This window comes from Pleuronectes platessa, chromosome 11 (assembly GCF_947347685.1).
Source record: "Pleuronectes platessa chromosome 11, fPlePla1.1, whole genome shotgun sequence".
Lineage (NCBI taxonomy): Eukaryota > Metazoa > Chordata > Actinopteri > Pleuronectiformes > Pleuronectidae > Pleuronectes > Pleuronectes platessa.
In genome coordinates, this window is record NC_070636.1 from 6,289,684 (window position 1) to 6,308,112 (window position 18,429).

Genomic DNA, 18,429 nt, shown 5'->3' on the forward strand with positions numbered 1-18,429 from the left:
GAAAACACAGTGCCTGTCTGAGAGCAGCTGCACCTGACAGACCAAATCCAGGGCAGAGACACCCCGTGACTTTCAGACGAACGGCCTCCATGAACCACTGGAAACCTGTTCCCCTCCAGGCCCCGCCCACCAGCCTGGGGATGGAAAATCTCTTCTCCCTGATGGGCTGAGAGATCTCGCCCCCCTTTCGCTATTGGCTCACACATCTGCCTCTCATCCTCATGGTCTCCTATTGGCCGATGCCCGGGCTGCAGCAGCAGCAGCAGCAAAGATGGCGGCCTTCACTGTGGCTCGGAGCAGCTGCCGACTGTTGAGCGGGCTGCGGACGTCTTTCCGGGGTTTGGCGCAGGTGAAACATGGCGCAGCCGCAGCCTCGGTGCAGCAGAGCCGCCTGCGGCCCGACAGACGCTGGTACTCGGCCGGCCACCCCTCCGTCAGGGAGCGGATCGAGCAGAAGCGGGAGGCGGCGCTGGTCGGTGGAGGTCAGGCGAGAATAGATGCTCAGCACAAGAGGGTAAACAAACAAACTCTGACTTTTAATCAGTAGTAAGTTGTTATTGTTTATCTGCTGTAATAACTGTGGCAGCTGGAGTGGTTGACAGGTGTAACTCCTGGCTCAAAGGTTTGCGTCAGTGGTGTTGCTACTGTAGCGTCACTTCTTCCTTCAAACACACGTAAATGTGACCTTCACCTACTTTCTAGTGTTGCTCATGGGATATAATGAGATACAACATCAAGCTGTCAGTGCCCTCGAGCAAGGCATCGCTCCTTTGCTAGCTAAAGTTACAAGTTAAAGCTGTAGATTGCAGGGTTAAAGGTTGAGTGTGTAGAATCTAGTGACATCTAGTGGTGAAGTTGTAGGTTGCAGCTGAACACCCCTCACCTCCCCCTCCCCTTCCAAACATGAGAGAGAACCTGTGGTAACCTTCAATTGTCATAGAAGCTCAAAAGGTGTTTAGTTTGTCCAGTCTGGGCTACTGTAAAAAAAAAATGGCGGCCTCCGGAGAGAGGACCCGCTCCTGATGTAAACATAAAGTATTTAAATATACATGCCTCATTCAGTAAATTCCAGAAAACAACAAGAGAAAGTGTTGCTTCATTAATAATTGCCAAGAAACTGCCCTGACTGCAATGCCTTTGATACAAATTTCAGATTTTGTGTTATGTTGCGTGACTGCAGTGTTGTGTTCTTTCAGGTAAATCCGTACTAACTATGTGTGTGTGTGTTTCAGGGGAAGCTGACAGCCAGGGAGCGTGTGGCGCTGCTGCTGGACCCCGACTCCTTCGTGGAGACGGACATGTTTGTGGAGCATCGCTGCTCGGACTTCGGCATGGAGCAGGACAGAAACAAGGTGACGGCCCGTTACACACATGGTCCATGGAGAGTTGGTATCAGTTCATGCCTTTTTGGTCTGACCCATTTCTCTCTCTCTCTCTCTGTGTGTTAGTTCCCGGGCGACAGCGTGGTGACAGGCCGAGGACGGATCAACGGCCGACTGGTCTATGTGTTCAGTCAGGTGCAATAAATAATTATATCGTAGGAATTTTAAACATTAAATGTGTGTTTCACTGGGGTAATTTTCGTTTCTCCTTTTCTGTTTGTCTCAGGACTTCACAGTGTTTGGCGGCAGTCTGTCTGGAGCTCACGCACAAAAGATCTGTAAGGTAAGAAAATATTACATATCATATTTTTACTTAGGTGTGAGGCATCTGCGGCATTAAACTTGTAAGCCTTCCTTCTGCTCTCTGAGACTGTATCATATCATCAGTGGTTCCTCACATTCACGTTCTGCTCTCAGATCATGGACCAGGCCATGATGGTGGGAGCTCCGGTCATCGGGCTGAACGACTCTGGAGGAGCTCGGATCCAGGAAGGGGTGGAGTCTCTGGCTGGATATGCAGATATATTCCTGGTGTGGTCATTTTGCATAGAGTCCTTACACGTCACTGAAAACTCAATATCTAAAACACACTTAACATCTGAGTCTCTACTCTGTGATTCAAGCAGTTGCCACAATCGGCACCTTGCATTTAAAACAATCTGAAATACACATATCTGGAGCTTTATGAGTGTTTCTGATTTCTCTTTTTCCAGAGGAATGTGTTGGCCTCTGGAGTCGTCCCTCAGATCTCCCTCGTCATGGGTCCCTGTGCAGGAGGAGCTGTCTACTCCCCCGCTCTGACAGATTTCACTTTCATGGTTAAGGTAGTCAAGAGCGAAACAAATAACCCCCAGCTGTTCTGCTTTTTTAATCTAATAAACATTTCATGTGATCTTCACAGCAGACGACAATGTTTTTAAGTATTTCCAATAAGCCGGTTTCTGATGTTTGTGTGTGTGTGTGTGTGTGTGTGTGTGTGTGTGTGTTTGTGTGTGTTTAGGACACATCGTACCTGTTCATCACGGGACCTGATGTTGTGAAGTCCGTCACCAACGAGGATGTGACTCAAGAGGAGCTCGGTGGAGCCAAGACACACACCACTGTCTCTGGTTAGTTTGCACATACAAGCTTTTATGTCTCCTCAAGTTTGTTCTGTTGCTGTATTGTCACATCAGAAATCAGTGCCTGGCTGCTGGTATGTAAATACTCTCATCACCGGGGTCCCAGTTATGTTCCAGTGGCTGTATTCTGGAAAAAGGTGAATGAAAGCTGATCCTTGTAAATCTCACAGTGGCTCATCTGTGTCCCCTCCTCCTCAGGCGTCGCTCATCACGCGTTTGAGAACGACGTGGAAGCTCTCCTCAACCTGCGGGAGTTCTTCAACTTCCTGCCTCTCAGCAACAAGGACCCCGCCCCCATCAGGGAGTGCCACGACCCCAGGTGAACCAATCGTCCTCCCCTCGGCTTTGACCCAACAACCAATCAACGTCAGAGAATCTCTTTTTTTTTATTTCCAACGTGTCTGAGACCTCTGTCGGTTTTTCCCAGCGATCGTCTGGTACCTTCCCTGGACCACATCGTCCCGTTTGAGACAACCAAAGCCTATGACATGCTGGACATCATTCAGGCAGTATGTACACACACACACACACACACACACACATATACACACACACACACACACACACACACACACACACACACACACTGCAACTACATCACAAATCTGCTGGTAGAAGTATTTAACCTCATTGCCTCTGTTCAGATCGTGGATGAGAGAGACTTCTTCGAGATCATGCCCAACTATGCCAAGAACATCGTGGTGGGTTTCGCCCGAATGAACGGACGCACTGTGGGCATCATGGGTAACCAGCCCAAAGTGGCTTCTGGTGAGTTTAAAACCAGTAACATACCATTTTCTCCCGACATTAAAATGTGTGTTTTTTTGGGTGATCGGATCACATTCGGGTCGCTCTTTTACTTTTTCCTGTTGTATTCTAATCTTGGTTATTTTCTGTCTTGTGCATCAGGGTGTCTGGACATCAACTCCTCGGTGAAAGGCGCTCGCTTCGTACGCTTCTGTGACGCCTTCAATATTCCCATCATCACTTTTGTGGATGTTCCAGGCTTCCTGCCAGGTATCCCCCCCAAAATCCCACTGTGCCACTACACTGGCTGCCTTTTACATGCACAGAGGAATCCTGTTGTCAGACATACTCTAATTTACAATCTGCGTCAGGTGAAGATGTTGCTCTCTGACTCTCTCTGTGCACTTATTAATAAACAGCAGGATCGATGCACCTGCACAAAAAGAAGAATACGATTGAGCTGTAAACTCAGGGAAAATAAATAAGGAGCTCATACAGAAATAATCATTTTTAGTGTGTGGAGCCGAAATTGTCTTCCCATTGAATCACACTGTCCAATGTGACTGATATGATCTCACTCTGATGATGGTCAACAGGAACTGCTCAGGAGTACGGAGGCATCATTAGACACGGAGCCAAACTGCTCTTCGCTTTTGCAGAGGCCACGGTCCCAAAGATAACCATCATTACCAGAAAGGTGCGTTTCTGTGTGTATACTGGTTTATAAATGTGGACCAAAGCCCAGTCTAATGAGGCTGAACGGTCTGAGGTCCCAGTTAAGGTTAAGATATGAATTGTGGTTACTGTTAGGGTTTGGTATGAATTGGTCGTGGTTAAGGTTTTGGTGTGTGTGTGTGTGTGTGTATCAGGCGTATGGAGGAGCCTATGATGTGATGAGCTCCAAGCACCTGAGAGGAGACGTGAACTACGCCTGGCCCACAGCCGAGGTCGCCGTTATGGGTGCAAAGGTACAAACTCTCCTGTTGTTTGTCGGTGTCTTTCTCCCTTTTGTTTGATCCGACACTCTGTGAGAACCGTTTCTCCGTTGTGTTTTTTTCCCCAGGGTGCCGTTCAGATCATCTTCAGAGGGAAGGAGAACCAGGCGGAGGCCGAAGCCGAATACGTGGAGAAGTTCGCCAACCCCTTCCCAGCGGCCGTTAGAGGTAAACCTCCCCATGTCCTCACAGCTTTCCCAAGAACCCTCTGTCACGTAACACAAACAAACACATTTCACGCTTCAACCATCCAAAATGTTTGTTTTAGGGTTTGTCGATGACATCATCGAGCCGTCCACTACTCGCAGGAAGATCTGCAGAGATCTGGAGGTGCTGGCCAGCAAGAAGCAAGTCAACCCCTGGAAGAAACACGCCAACATTCCTCTGTGAAAACACACCCGGACACATTAACACTATTAAAGGCACTCGCTGTGGGATTCCTCTTGTGTGTCGAGTCAACGTGCACACACACTGATGACGACTCTGGTGGGACGCCAAGCAGATGTTAGACGTCACTTCGGACTGTTTCCCATTGCTGTTGATTTTAAAACTGTCAGTTTCCACTCAACTAAAAGCAGCACACTGGGACACACTCCCTGATTTTGTTCATGCTCTAAAAGTGGCTCCAGATTCCCTAATCCAATTTCCTCCGAGCCCACCGCTTATTTTTTTTTGTTGTAAAAAGCATCAACCTCGAGCTGTGGGAAAAAGTTTTTGGGGTTTGAACAAAATCAGGAGGAGTGCAGTGTATGAACATCTATATTCAAGATGTTAATGAGAATTAACACATTTTACAGCACCTATTTACACGATTGTAATGACAGTAGGGACCATATTGGTCACTATTGATGGGGTTAACTGATATTATTAGAAGAAGGCTGCATATGAAAGAGCAGATTACATGATGCTGAGAAAATGCAGGCTACTATCATCATGAGAGTTGAAGCAGAAAATGGTCCGTTGTGATTTGTAGTGTTTCCAAACCCTGATGGGCCTTTTTAAGGTTTTTTTCTAGGTTGAACTGTAGTTTGCACTTTGAGCTGCAATCCCTTGTGTTAGCCGTCGTCTGTTTAGGTCCAGAAAGAGTCGCTCTCACATCCTGGAAATGTGCCTTTTCCCTCCGGCTGACTTTGTTCTGCCATGTGTAAAATAAACCATGAAATCACCACCATGTGCGTTTTTATTTACCTCTAATGCAGCATTTTACGTTGGTGGCCGGGGTTTTAAAAAGAACTATAAATGAAAATTGAGTTTAAGACTAAAATAAAATGGTCTGAAAGTGGACGACTGCTTTTTCCACAGCGTGTGTGTGAAGATTTGAAGGTAGACACGGTCTTAAATGTTTAAGCAGTTATAATGAACTGCAAATGTGGTGCAGGAGAAATAAAGCTGCTGTCGCTCGATGCACGATCACGATGGGCTGCTTTCAGACACGCACTGAATTCTGCCTGGCCTCCTAGTAGAGAGTCAGCGTGAGAACAGAGCAGGAGATCCCAGGCTGGACTCAACGTGAGCGAGTGGGGGGGTTGATGAAGCTTCTTATAGGCGACAGATGCAAAACCAAAAATAAATATCTAATAAAGCGGTCACACAAATGTAAGACAGACAAAGATGTCAAGAGATGACTAACATAATTGTTAAACTTACACACACAGTTACTGCAACTATTCTCCTTATAAAATATGGAAACTGGAAAACAGCCCTCTTAAGTTAATCAACATGTATTATTTAATTTAGGGTTCCTGCAGGTTTCACTAAGTAAAATTCAACACAACACAGAGGGCTCGATATCAGTTTCACATTGGTCATGTTTTTAGTTTTATTAGAGAGTCCTAATATCTGTATCTTTGAGAAATAACTAAAACAGACATTAAAAACAAGTCACATAAACTTTTCTCTTAGAAAACTTTAGAGTGCTATGGAAGTAGCGTTAAAAGAAGTTGAACAATATTAAGACATATCTAAACGTATTTAAGTACATAACATTTTAATGTATTTAAGATCCTGCAGGAACCTGTTCATTCATTAAGAAGTTTAGTTCAGAAATTTGTTCAAAGTATAAAAACAAAAACGTGTCTTTGTTTTGCATCCACTTCAGATCAGGGTCTTCTTCTTGTCATTTTTTTATTCTCTGTTGATGCATTGGTGGGGAAAACAAGGGGCCCCTGGTCCTCTTGGAAAGAATAAACGATTCATATCTCTGACAAATTGAAATTTGTACTCAACAAAGATGCAGCTGTTTGGAACACAACACAAACCACTGGTCCATAAATCGATTACAGATTTTATTTTATTAAAAAGAATTTAGGTTCACAGAAAAAAGAAAAAAAAACTGGCTTTTAGAGCATTTTAGGGCAACTGACGTCCACTGCACTGCAGAAAAGATCCAATTGTCTCTGATACTCACGGGAGGACTGACGAGCCGACCAATGAACGACTGACGAGCCGACCAATGAACGACTGACGAGCCGACCAATGACCGACTGACGAGCCGATGAGGAAACGTGAATGATTGATTAACCCGACTGAAAATATGGCTGGACACATTCAAAAACACATTCAAACAAATCTGTCAGACACAAAGATCCATCACTGCACTGGATATGAACGATGATAACAACCAAGCTCAGTCAGGTAACGCTGCTGTGTGCAGGTGTGAAAACAACAAACTCCATTTGACCTGGAAGATGAACCAACAGATAAATCTGCTGTAATACTGAACCGTGAAACAACTACAATCAGACCATACAGCGCTTTGAAAGCTGGTGTCCCACGGCACCACTCAGCACTTGTAACCGTTAGATATGACTCACAGGTGGAGGGGGGGGGGAGGGGGGAGGGGCTGGAATATACTGTAAATATGTAGGCCACAATTTGGCAACGAACAAGATACATATCGAAGAAAAAGCTGTACAAACATCGGACAAAAACAAAAACACACTTGATTTAAAACTTTAGTACTAAAGCTACAGAATTCAAAATATGTTTATTGTCTTTTTTTTAAAAACTTCTTTTTTTTACTTCAAAAAGCCATTATTCAGAATGTGTGAGTAGGTGTGTGCACGTGAACGTTTCTGAGATCGGAGAGGGGGCGGGGCTTCTGTCTGAGGTCGGTCAGCGGGGCGTGGCTTTGCTTCGACATCACACATAAGGACAAGTTACATCACTTCCTGCAGGTCGGACTACGCCTGTTGACCTCTGTGTGTACGTGTGCGGCTTCTCGTCACCATCGTCACCAACACTACACACACACACACGCACGTCACCACACCACCAGCACCACCACACACACATGCACACACACGGGACTCAGATGGCGAACAGAGAGAGGAGAGGGGAGAGGGGGGGGGGGGGTCACTGGGTGGTAGTAAGAGCAAAGATACAGAACATTTAGTATTGAGACCCCCCCCCCCCCATGTCAGATTTAACCAGACGCATTGAATTGGGACGCCAAAGAAAGGGGGCGGGGCTGTACAGAGTGATATGTCGCTCTGTGCCGCTGATCGCGAAACAAACAACCGTACGTCTGTTTGACAGAGAACCGGAAAAAACCCCAGCAGGTGCTCATCGGCTGGCTGCAGGAGTACGTGGCCAGAGTGACCGCTGAGAAGAGCTGAACCGACAGGATGAAGAGGAAGAGGAGGAAGAATAAGAGCCGACGAGGTTCTGGATCCTCCGGCCCGTCTGATAAAAACCGAGCGGCGGCTCGCTCGACGCTTCCAGGTGAGATCCAGCCGACGTGAGGATCCACCAGTCGACAAAATGTCCGTCCATCACGTCTTACAGAAAGAGACAAGTACTTCAACAAGGTGTTTTTTTCTTCTTCTTCTTAAAGAGTTTGGTTGGCAGGTGGTCAGACGTCCAAACACACCCCCCCCCCCTCATCTGTGTACTCTTGATTTGGATCCTGGTCTCAGGATCTTTGCCTCTCTCGATCAGAACATGGGCATGGTGAATCCCTGGAACGACAGAGAGGAGGACAAGTTCAGACACATAAAGTTTAGTTTCAGTCACTTTCAAGTGACATCAGTGCTGAGCTTGACTGTCGAAGCTGTAACTGATGATTGTGGATTCACCTGCAGATTGTAAAGCACAAAATAAATGTAAAAAAAGTCCTAAATCCAATAATAATTCAGATCTCTACTGTTTAAGGCTAAAAACAACTCATATTTTAGATGTTGTGTTTTTTTCAGTATGAAATTAGATTTTTTTGTCACTTGACTCACCAATAAGTGAACTCATGGTTTCACTTCTACTTATATAAATCAACTAATTGACTATTTGACTTACCGACTCGTCCTCAATCATTGCTGCAGAGTCAAAGAAGTCTGGTCTTAATTCTGCTCTTTCACGTCTGTTCCTTGATGGCGGCTGGAAGGAAACCCCAAATAAACAATGATTAACAAAGAAGAATCATAAAATATTTTAAAAAACACACAACTGGCTCTTGAACCTTCAGTGCTCCTGTGGAAAACAACAGTTGAAAAAGGAAGTAGCGTTACTGACCAGGTCGATCACCATAGTGTCCTCGAACTCCTCATTCATGTCCTCCAGCTGACCTCGCGATGACATCATCACGTCCTCGAAGATCGGCTCTGCGTCATCCTCCATTAACCCGCGCCTTAAGAGAGGAGGGACCACCAAAATAAAGTTTAGTGCTTTTAGTTTGTTACTGATTCAGGTTAAAACGAGGAGCGATAACGTTTCTGAGCCTGTTTTGGTGACATGTCTGTTGCTGCAGGATGAAAGTGAAGCCCACTTACACTGTCTGCCGGACGCCCTGATTGCTGCGTGACTTGATGTAGTTCATGCCCGTCCGGTCCTTCCTGTTCACCTCCTCCATCTTCTGCTGCCCGAGCCACGACATCTGCATCTGAGGACTGGAGACACAAAGGTCAGGGGTCAACGTGCTCCATGTCAACACACAACTATTCTGTTGGGCATTACAAAAAGACAGAAAGTAATTCACTAGATGTATATGAACAGTGAGGATGTCAATGAACTCACTTGTGTACGAAGTCGTTCTCTGATCCAGGTTCTGAGTCCGGGTCTGGCATGTGCTCTGCCGGTCTGTTCTCTCTGAGGACTGTTGAGGTGAGCTGAGGAGTCTGCAGCGCCCCCGGTGTCTGTAGAGTGTCATTACGCAACAGCCACGAGCCCTCCACACTGCTCTCCTCTGGACCTACAGAGAAGATTCACATTTTCAGCAACATGACGTCAGGGGACCATGTGCACGTCTCTTCTCTCAGTACTGGAGCTAAATGAAACCAGTAACCCTCTGCACTGGGTCTCTGTTATCTCTGCACTGTCCGCTCACCCTCGATTCGTTTCTTGTGGACTGGCAGCCGTCCCTTCTTGCTGCGGACTGAGCCGGTCTTGCTGCTGGAGCCTGAGGTGACGGACATGTGGTCCTCATCTCCTCCCGTCAGCAGGCTGTTCCTGTAGGAGATCAGCGGCAGCCACACGTCCTCCCGACGCTCCGACATGGACTCCGACATGAACTTCTCCAGATAGTTGTGGCTGCGGAGGCACCGAGCATCGAAAATACTTGTTCCATTCTTTCATAAACATCTTTCAATGCCAAGAGAGGAGTAGATCAATGTGAACAATACAGTGGGATTACACGACTGGGCACTTACACCGTCTTTTTGTCTTGCCGTATTAGTTTCGAAGAGAATTCGCTCAGGACTTCCAGGAAGGCCAAGTTGAGGGGAGGGAACTCTGATCCTCGAGGATTCTGGTACTTAAATGCAAACTCTATTCCATCCCTGATACACAAAGAAGAGAGCGAGCGACAGAGACAGAGAGAGAGAGATATGACAGTGAGAAGAAGGAAATTATAAAACAGAAACACATCAAACTCGAGTATAATAAACACCAAAATTTACATTGCTAACCTCATTTATTGTAATTTACATTTATGGTGTTTCACGTCCTGTCTGTGCAATGCAGGTATGCAGAAGATTTACAGATGCATTCACATCTTTGTTCAATCTTGAATCAATGTGGTTATTGTTAGTGAAAGTCTTTCTGGACCCTTTTAAAGGTTAAGAACTAAGTTAAGTTAAAATCAACTGCTACTAAATAATACAAGACATTAAATTTGACCTGAGATAAGTCGGTGTCTTTAACCTCCTTGCTATCCTCACTCCAGCTGTTAGCTCGGTCTCACTAAGAGACCAGAGGGTCATGGTTCTTACTTGTGCAGCGTGGCCACAGCCTCCCTGGTCTTGATCTGGTCCAGGCCGAAGGTGAGGGCGAAGCGACGGGCCAGCTCCTTGATGCCGCTCACGTGGGACGACGTCCGGTCCAGGTTGGGACCCTGATCCTGCAGCAGCTCGTTGAACAACTGAAACAGACACACACGGGATCGCACATGGACGGTGGGTGTTTGTGGACGTGCACGTGTAGAAGGCTCGTGGTATGCGGCGTGTGTTGCTCTCTCACCTGCTGCAGACTGAGGATGAGTGTCTTGGCACAGAGAATCTTGTCCGTCTGTCTGGTTTTACTGAGAGTCTCCTTGATGATGTCTCCGTAATCATTATAATACTGAGGCGGAGAAAGAAAACAAGACACGGTTCAGAGCATTCGATTTCATTAATGACCTCGACTGTGGCAGCCTGCCACCGTCCAACTGATCCGACCGCAGTTTCAAAGTGATACTACAAGATTTACACACTTCTCATAACATAAGAGATCTTTTTTAATCCTCTTGAACCCCATTAGCCGCTGACAGAGCAGTGTTTTTGTCACACACCTTCATGTAGTGCTTGAAGATGTCGGCAGCAGCGGGCATGTCCACGATGTCGTAGATGATGAGTTTGCAGAAAGCTGCGAGCAGATTTCTCCTCTTGTGAAGAGCCTCAATCTTGTTGGCTTCATCCTCCTCGTCTCCCTCTGCAGGTGCATGGGCAGAGGTGTAGAAGAGTCAGATTCAATTTAATAAACAGAGACATTTCTCCCACTTGCAAAACAAAAGTGGATTCTCTGTCCCTCTGTCTCACCCATCTGGCTCTCGTCATCCTGGTCGATGAAGACGTGGTCCAGGACGAAGTTGAGGAGCTCGCTCTGCAGAGCGCCGTCCGGGTTGAAGACCAGAGGCTGGAGGCCCTCCCTGCCACCGGAAACCAGCTGGTGACTGAAGATCATCAGCAGGTCACAGAGCAGCATGAACGCCTGAAGGAGACAGAAGGTTTAACTTTTCAACTCTGCACGGTGCACAGATGACTTGTGTGTTTTGAGGAGTAAGCTGGTGTTGAAAGTGAAAGACTGCGCTGATTGTTTATTGGCAAATGTTTCCATCATGATGTTTTCGTCCATTTCTTGGAGGCTGATAAAACAAACAAAAGTGTGCTGATAGGTCTGTTTTCTGTTCTTTTTTTCTTCTGCTAATTATTGAAAATGGCCACTTTTAAATAAACCCAAATCAAAAAGTCCATAATCCCCCTTTAGCCGAAGCTTACTCTTCTAAACAACAAATGTCAGCAGCTGTGGCTCAGGAAGTAAATCAAACAGTTTCTACTTTTTATTGAAACATGGGCAATAATAGGTCGGCTGCGGCTGAGGGGCTAGAGCAGCTGTCCTCCAACCAGAAGGTTGGCGGCTCGAATCCTAGCCCATGCCGAAGTGTCCTTGGGCAAGATGCTGAATGCATTAATTGGATAAAAGCGTCAGCTAAATATAATGTAAGGTAATTTTGACACAATCAACCGAATGTATTTGCCAGTGAAGGTGGGAGCAGGTCACATCAGCTGTGTGTTGTTACCTGTTCTTTGACTGGCGTGTTGACGTTGGACAGGCACTGCTGGCACACCGCCAGAAAAGACTTCACCACTCTCCTGAGAGCCAACAGGTCATCCTGCACACACACAGACACACACATTACACCATCTACTACCTTTATTGAAGCATAACAATCAATACTCTTGCGAGACATTTGAGACTCATTCATCATCTATGATGTGTTTTGTTTCTTATTTTATTCTGCTCACTCTGTAAGGACAGAGGATTGTATTTCAAATCAATCTGCATAGTTGAAATATTAATCGTCAATATCCTACAAATGCTACTATGGTATTGATGTGATTACCAGAAAGTGGACTAATTGATTTCATTACAAAGGATGTCATCACATGTGACTAAACATGAATCTGTGCTAAAGTCTGTCTGATAACAGACAAGTCACTTTCCAAAGCAAAACAGATTCACAGGTCTAAGCTTCTCAAATAAGAATATTTGTTATATAATATAAACAAGTCATGAGCTGGTTTATACAAATACGTACATAAAGCCCAGCATTTATAGGAACGTATAGCATTTATAGATCAATTAAGATGATATTAGTTATGTCGATGATAATATAATCACACTGGGTGCAGATTGTAGGTCAGAATGCTGAACCCCTGATCTTGAGCTTGAGCTTCTGACTTAAAACTCCTCACTGTGAGAAAAGGGCAAACACCCTGATGGGTCTTGGATGTTTAGGTTTCAGTGGAATGAGATAGACTGGAGCTAAGCCCCTGGATCAGGTGTAGGCATCATCATCTGATAGCGGGATGGATTTGTTACACCTAAGCTGCAGAAATACAGATAATCTTCAGTCCCTCTGGGCCACTGATGTTCAGACATGGCAGCCTTAACCCCAGAGCCCCCGATCAAAGATACACCCGGGATCTGAGAGTAAACGCTGTCAGTGAGGGAGTCACCGCACCTTGCTGGGGGCGCCCTCTGTGATCTTGACCAGCTGCCACAGGATGGAGTAGTGGGAGCACTGCAGGGCCTGGACGGCGATCTGCTCTGGCATGGAGCCCTGCTCGATGCCCGCTTTCAGCAGCCGGTAACAGCTCCCGAATAAATCCCACCGCGTCAGGTCATGGGCACTGAGACGGGAAACAAGAGGAAAACAGTGTGAGTTCACAGAGTTAGTTAAATGATCGTATTTAGTGGAATATCAAGTGCTTTCAGATTCATAGCACCTTCAGACAGGATGCAGCTCAAGTGCTACACATAGATTTATGTTTATCATCTTTTATTTTATTGAACTATCGTTTGAGATGAACAGCTGAACCTAGGTTACAAAAAAATTGTTTTGGAGAATTTCCAGAACATTGTGTCGTCTCAGCTTCACAACTTTGGACATTTGCTGCTTTTCTTTATCTTATCTGGATGTAAACTGGAGATCTTTGAGTTCAGGAGGGACACCACTTTGGGACAGACAAAGACTTACAGAGACAATCAATGTTTGGTCAAAATTTAAAATCATCTTCTATTTCATCCCTGAACAAACGGAAAGTAAAAAGTAATGTGAGTCTTACTTGTGAAAAGCCGTGAGTCTCTTTAGAGTAGATAACACGTTGTAGATGTCATCGTCATCTGCCTCCTCAGCCTGCAGTGTCACAAACACCAGTTAGTGCATAAAGACTGGACCAACACTGAAGTGCAATAAACAACAACTCCAAAACAAACACAGCCACACAACCTGTTAAATTCCATTTTCTAGATTTTACCCATTTCTAAAGGTAAACGGTTATTTTTGAATTTGTGTTTTTATGTCTATTTCTGGGCCTGACAGCTTTCACATGTAGTTATCGAATGTTAAAAGAAAAAGTAGGTGGAGAACTGGAGGTGTTCTGGGCAGGTTCCACTAAAACCTTGTTTAAATGATAATTGTATTTTGGGGTATTTTGTCTTCTATAGATTAAAAAGTTGTGAAAATGGACAAATGGGAAGAAAGGAGTATGGCTTCGTTGAAATCTAACCTGGGATGTTGTGGTTATATGTAAGTGTCTTGTGTGTTTTTATTTCCTCAGCATGCCACCTTCTTGTCGTCAAAAGGCTCGAACCCTTTTCCCACAGCATCGTACCTCCTGCAGCAGCCCCTCCACCGAGTGTGAAAACCGGTCGGTCATCTCGTCGATGAGCTGCGAGCGGGCGATGTCCACGCGGTTCATGATGGTGTAGTCTTCAGAGCAGAGGATGCTGTAGGTCTTACTGCAGGCCTCCAGCACGTCGGCTTCGATGTGCTTATCCACCACCAGACGGATCTGCTTCAGCAGCGCGTCCAGGTGCTTCTCCATGCGCCCGGCGCTGTACACGTCCAGGTCGAAGAACATGGGGATCTGCAGCAGGTTGGCTACCTTCTCCGAGTCCGCCTGATACTGTGGGAGGGGGGGGGGGGGGGGGGGGGGCAAGGGGACAGAGACAAAGAAGACATGAGGAAAAATAGTCACAAGCGGCCGAGCAGAGGCAGTAAAGAGAAGAAGAGACTCATCAATCAACACCACAAGCTTTGTTTCTGTTTCCCACTTAGTGAAATGGCCAATTGCTTTTTAAGTATTAAGCCAACACAGTTGTCCAGAGTGACAGATATTCAATTACACTACATAAGTTATACTTGGATCAATTCTTTTTTTCGACAAACAGATCAGTCGCACTCATCTATCAGAGCCTGCTTCTGGCCCCGTGCCGGCTGCAGCCTGGAGATTGGGAAAGTCTTACCTTGGACAAGAGCATGGGCAGAGCCATGATGAAGTGCTCTGTCAGTTTGTTCTTATCGTCTATCTGGGTCTTCCTCTCCTTTGCTGTCAGCACCTGGACAAAACACACACACAACAGCTGAGGTCAAATGTTGCTGGGATGTAAGACAATGGGAATGAGAGAAGGACATAAAACTGATTGTGTGAATAGAAAATGTCCATTTAGTTTATTCATGTTTAAGAAATTTCCCCTTGTGATATTTTATCAGATATAAAGCTTGAAGATTGTCCTGGAGTCTTTTATGTATTTTTGGAATTTGACATCTCGCCATGAATAAACAGGATGTCGTTTTATCTTCTTGGATTGTGCTTAAGTCCGAACAGATGTCAAAGTCATGCAAAGAGTCATGGATGTCATCTTCACACGTTCACATCTGGGCCCCTGCTTCACCTGGATCAGTGGTAATAATATGGTTGTGCTATAAACCGGTTTGGCACTCAGACATGTGAACAGGAAGTGTGCGGTATTGCTCCAGGCTTCTGCTGGCAGGTTTATATTCACCTAGTGTCTCATATTCTACAAACACATTACTGCAGTTTATGGTGTATGTTGTGTGTTCAGTTGACCTACCCGTTTGCCGGTGCCCCTGCCAACAGGTGGGTGTGCCTCTGCTGCCTGTCGGATGGTGCACACGGTGAGCTCTATCAGCGCACTCTCCTGTCGGTCGGACAACACTGAGGACGGACAGAAGAGAAGCGGGAGAGTGTGAGAGGGATGCAAAGAGAACAGCGAGAGGTCAGGCAGAGTTTCAAGAAACAAGATTGTGTTACATCATCTCTTAGAAGAAGAAGCCCAAAGCCAAGATCTCAGGATCTGTGTGTGTGTCTGTGTGTGCGTGTGTGTGTGTGTGTGTCTTACACTCCTCTCCCTGCACCGGCTCCTCCATCAGAAGTTCAGTCATACACTCCCAGTCTTTCAGCAGCTCCTGAGAGCTTTCCCACAGCGAGTCCACGAGGTAGGCTGCGTGCTCATGGAGCTGCACGCACACACAGAAAGACACACACATATTGTGTTTATTTGCGTTTTTGTGGGAATTGTGAGAAAGGTTCGAGCCAAGTCGATCTGGATCACGTGTAGATAGTAAAGTGTGAGTGTTACCTCGCTCTCCAAAAAGAAGAGCACCAGCATGCGGATGAGATTTCCGTTGGGACTGCTCCTCCCTCTGCGCTTCGCCAGCGCTTCTTCCGCCAGTGGGTCGTGACGACTGAACAACCTGACAGAGGGAGGGAGAGGTTGAAAAAGCGAGATGGGAAAGAGAGGAGAGATACACCATGAAACCTCAATATATATGAATATGGATTCAACTCAAAGCAAAGCTCTCAACATTTCAAGGACAAGGAGACGTCCGGTTGGACTCACTTCCTGTGCAGGAACTCTCCCGCAGCCACAGCCACAGGCCGGTGGGCAGAGTAGACCAGGTGGTACACGTTCTCACAGTCCTCATTGGACAAGGCGTCTTCACTGCCCCTGAAACAGGCGATCGATACGAGTTACATACAGCCGAGGCAGCGCATCATTAAAAGGTCAGAACCCGTCTGATGGTCAAAATATCGACGGTTGACCCTAAACATGTAGTTTCTCTCTTCCTTTATTAGATCAAGCCCAAATGTGCACCGTGGACCAATAAGAGAATAGTGTTAATACTCCAGAGCTCCATGTGTATCCATGTGAAAAGAGTTACTCACTGCAGAATGAGTGTGACCAGTCGGATGGCCTCCACAGCCACATCATACTCCTTATCCAGCGTCATTGAAACTATGCGGTCCTGTCAAAACAGACACAAGTGTTCAGACTAAGAAACTGAATAATGGACTTAATAAGAAAAGATTAAAACCAAATAACAACTCAGTCCTTCTGTTAAATTTCTCAAAGGCATCATGAATCATATTTTCCTTGCGGCAGGTGTTACCTTGAAGCGGTTGGTGAAAAGCTCTAGCTTGGGGAACAGCTCTCGGTTCGTGTACAGGTTCTGCAGAGCCTTCAGGCACTTGAGACGCACTTCTCCTTGCTGTAAATACCAGAGACACATTTAAAAACATGTCCAACCCGAAGCAGACCCTGGTGGGGTAGGAGACCTTGTGTTGTGTAGTAGATTGTGTGGTTGTGTGACTCACCCTATCGTGTAGTGTCCAACCAACATATTTCAGGTAACTATCATTAAGAAAAGCGTCGCTGTACATCTTCATCCACACTCCAATCTCCTCAATACAGATGGCTCTGATCTCTGCAATCGCATCCCTGGGAAGAAGGAACAGTGCAACCACCAGCGTCATTAGAAACATTCAGCCATGTTTCACTATTAGCTTTTATTTTATTCACCATAAGATACAGGGCCAACAAGATCAAAGAGAATATCTGGCACAGTGTAGAGCAGCAGGCGGCTGTGGAGCATCACCACAGCCATCAATAATGAACGAACCTGTAGCGGTGCACAAAGATTCCCTTGAAGATGGAGTTCATCATGTTTTCTATTTCATCTTGGTTTTCCTGAAGCTGAAAGAGGAAACAAACCAGCTTCAGAAAATCTGGCACAAAGTTCTTGATACAAAGCAGAGCTACAGGATTCAGGCTAAAAAATGTTAAACAACAATTTTAGCATTTCATTTTGTTGGGGAATTTAAGCATTTTCCACCGAAGACATGACAACTTTCAACTTCAACACGTTACTTGCTGCTGAAGAACTAATAGGATTACTTTAAGAATACTGCAGGTTCTTCACCACACTTGTAAAACACCCTTTGTTAAATAATCAAATCTGAAGAAAAGTCACATCCAACATTTTCCGACCTCTTTCCTCTTCTGTAGCAGCAGCTCCAGCTTCTCATTGGCTCGTTTGCCGGCTATCTTGTTCCTCTCCGCCTCGTACTGTCTCTGCGTGTTGTCTTGGTGAATGCTGAGGTTCAGTGCCACGTTCACCAGTGCTGTCATCAGCTTCATCGCTACATTAGATAAAAAGAGAAACACACACTCGTCAGACTTGAGGACAAATGGGAAATAAGGTTTTGGTGAAATCACAATACGATAATAATAAGATGTAGTGGTTTCATTTTAACAATTGTGAAGTAAATGTATTTTTGGGGCTTTTTATCACCTTCACTGGAAAGGACAGAGTGAGCTTGTGAAAGTGGGATAGAGAGAGAGTGGGGGAATCGAACCCGGGTCTCTGCCTCTACAAATAAATGTCTAGTTGTTGATGATGAGAGCTGATTGATAAGAACCGGGGTCGTTACCTGCTAACGTGGAGGTGTGTCTGAAGGCTCGCACTTGAGAGTCGGAGAGCCCGGTGAGGAGGGAGATCACGGTGTCCATCATGTACTCGTCGTAGATGATGCTGTACTGACACTGACGAATCAAAACGCTGATAAACTCGCAGAAGTTGTAGCGGAACTTCTTCCACAAAGGCCCGGGCATGGTGAGAGGATAATCCCCACTGTCCTGTTGACGAAAAACAGAACGGGTCAGGGAGACTGTTTCCTCCTTCATCTGGTTCCTCATCCTGCTGAAGAGTTTGGGGCCAAAACAACATGTTTTTTCCATTGTTTACTTCAGTGTCAAAGTTGCTATGAAGAAATCCAAACTTTAAAAAGGCTCAGATTCTGGTTTACAAATGAATGAAATCAGATTTGTGTCTTCAGACTGTTTGACAAT

The 18,429-nt window shown here is 45.7% G+C and overlaps 2 protein-coding genes across 3 annotated transcripts in view; one reads left to right on the plus strand and one right to left on the minus strand.

The window, feature by feature from the left end:
• Nucleotides 1-271: 271 nt before the first annotated feature.
• On the plus strand, nt 272-5,413 carry pccb (propionyl-CoA carboxylase subunit beta). The gene is made up of 15 exons (XM_053434217.1): nt 272-514; nt 1,233-1,352; nt 1,449-1,517; nt 1,609-1,665; nt 1,800-1,913; nt 2,096-2,206; nt 2,383-2,491; nt 2,702-2,822; nt 2,931-3,012; nt 3,148-3,271; nt 3,413-3,520; nt 3,847-3,947; nt 4,120-4,218; nt 4,314-4,413; nt 4,514-5,413. The coding sequence occupies exons 1-15, from the start codon at nt 272-274 to the stop codon at nt 4,633-4,635; spliced, it is 1,680 nt and encodes a 559-aa protein (XP_053290192.1). The 3' UTR covers nt 4,636-5,413.
• An 814-nt stretch (nt 5,414-6,227) lies between these two features.
• Nucleotides 6,228-18,429, minus strand: part of stag1a (stromal antigen 1a) — a 39,097-nt gene continuing 26,895 nt past the window's right edge. The window contains exons 2-27 of one of the 2 annotated variants that reach the window (XM_053435069.1): nt 18,012-18,216; nt 17,569-17,720; nt 17,201-17,274; nt 16,896-17,019; nt 16,691-16,789; nt 16,467-16,546; nt 16,141-16,248; nt 15,880-15,994; nt 15,640-15,757; nt 15,352-15,455; nt 14,743-14,835; nt 14,109-14,402; nt 13,560-13,630; nt 12,956-13,124; nt 12,011-12,103; nt 11,250-11,421; nt 11,003-11,142; nt 10,693-10,794; nt 10,446-10,594; nt 9,885-10,013; nt 9,563-9,765; nt 9,253-9,427; nt 9,009-9,125; nt 8,752-8,866; nt 8,536-8,616; nt 6,228-8,204 (exon numbers count right to left, since the gene is read on the minus strand). In XM_053435069.1, the coding sequence (XP_053291044.1) occupies nt 8,181-8,204; nt 8,536-8,616; nt 8,752-8,866; nt 9,009-9,125; nt 9,253-9,427; nt 9,563-9,765; nt 9,885-10,013; nt 10,446-10,594; nt 10,693-10,794; nt 11,003-11,142; nt 11,250-11,421; nt 12,011-12,103; nt 12,956-13,124; nt 13,560-13,630; nt 14,109-14,402; nt 14,743-14,835; nt 15,352-15,455; nt 15,640-15,757; nt 15,880-15,994; nt 16,141-16,248; nt 16,467-16,546; nt 16,691-16,789; nt 16,896-17,019; nt 17,201-17,274; nt 17,569-17,720; nt 18,012-18,192 (3,282 nt within the window). In that variant the 5' untranslated portion in view covers nt 18,193-18,216 and the 3' untranslated portion in view covers nt 6,228-8,180. The remainder of the gene's footprint in view (nt 8,205-8,535; nt 8,617-8,751; nt 8,867-9,008; nt 9,126-9,252; nt 9,428-9,562; nt 9,766-9,884; nt 10,014-10,445; nt 10,595-10,692; nt 10,795-11,002; nt 11,143-11,249; nt 11,422-12,010; nt 12,104-12,955; nt 13,125-13,559; nt 13,631-14,108; nt 14,403-14,742; nt 14,836-15,351; nt 15,456-15,639; nt 15,758-15,879; nt 15,995-16,140; nt 16,249-16,466; nt 16,547-16,690; nt 16,790-16,895; nt 17,020-17,200; nt 17,275-17,568; nt 17,721-18,011; nt 18,217-18,429) is intronic. The other variant, XM_053435068.1, reaches the window with a different exon arrangement.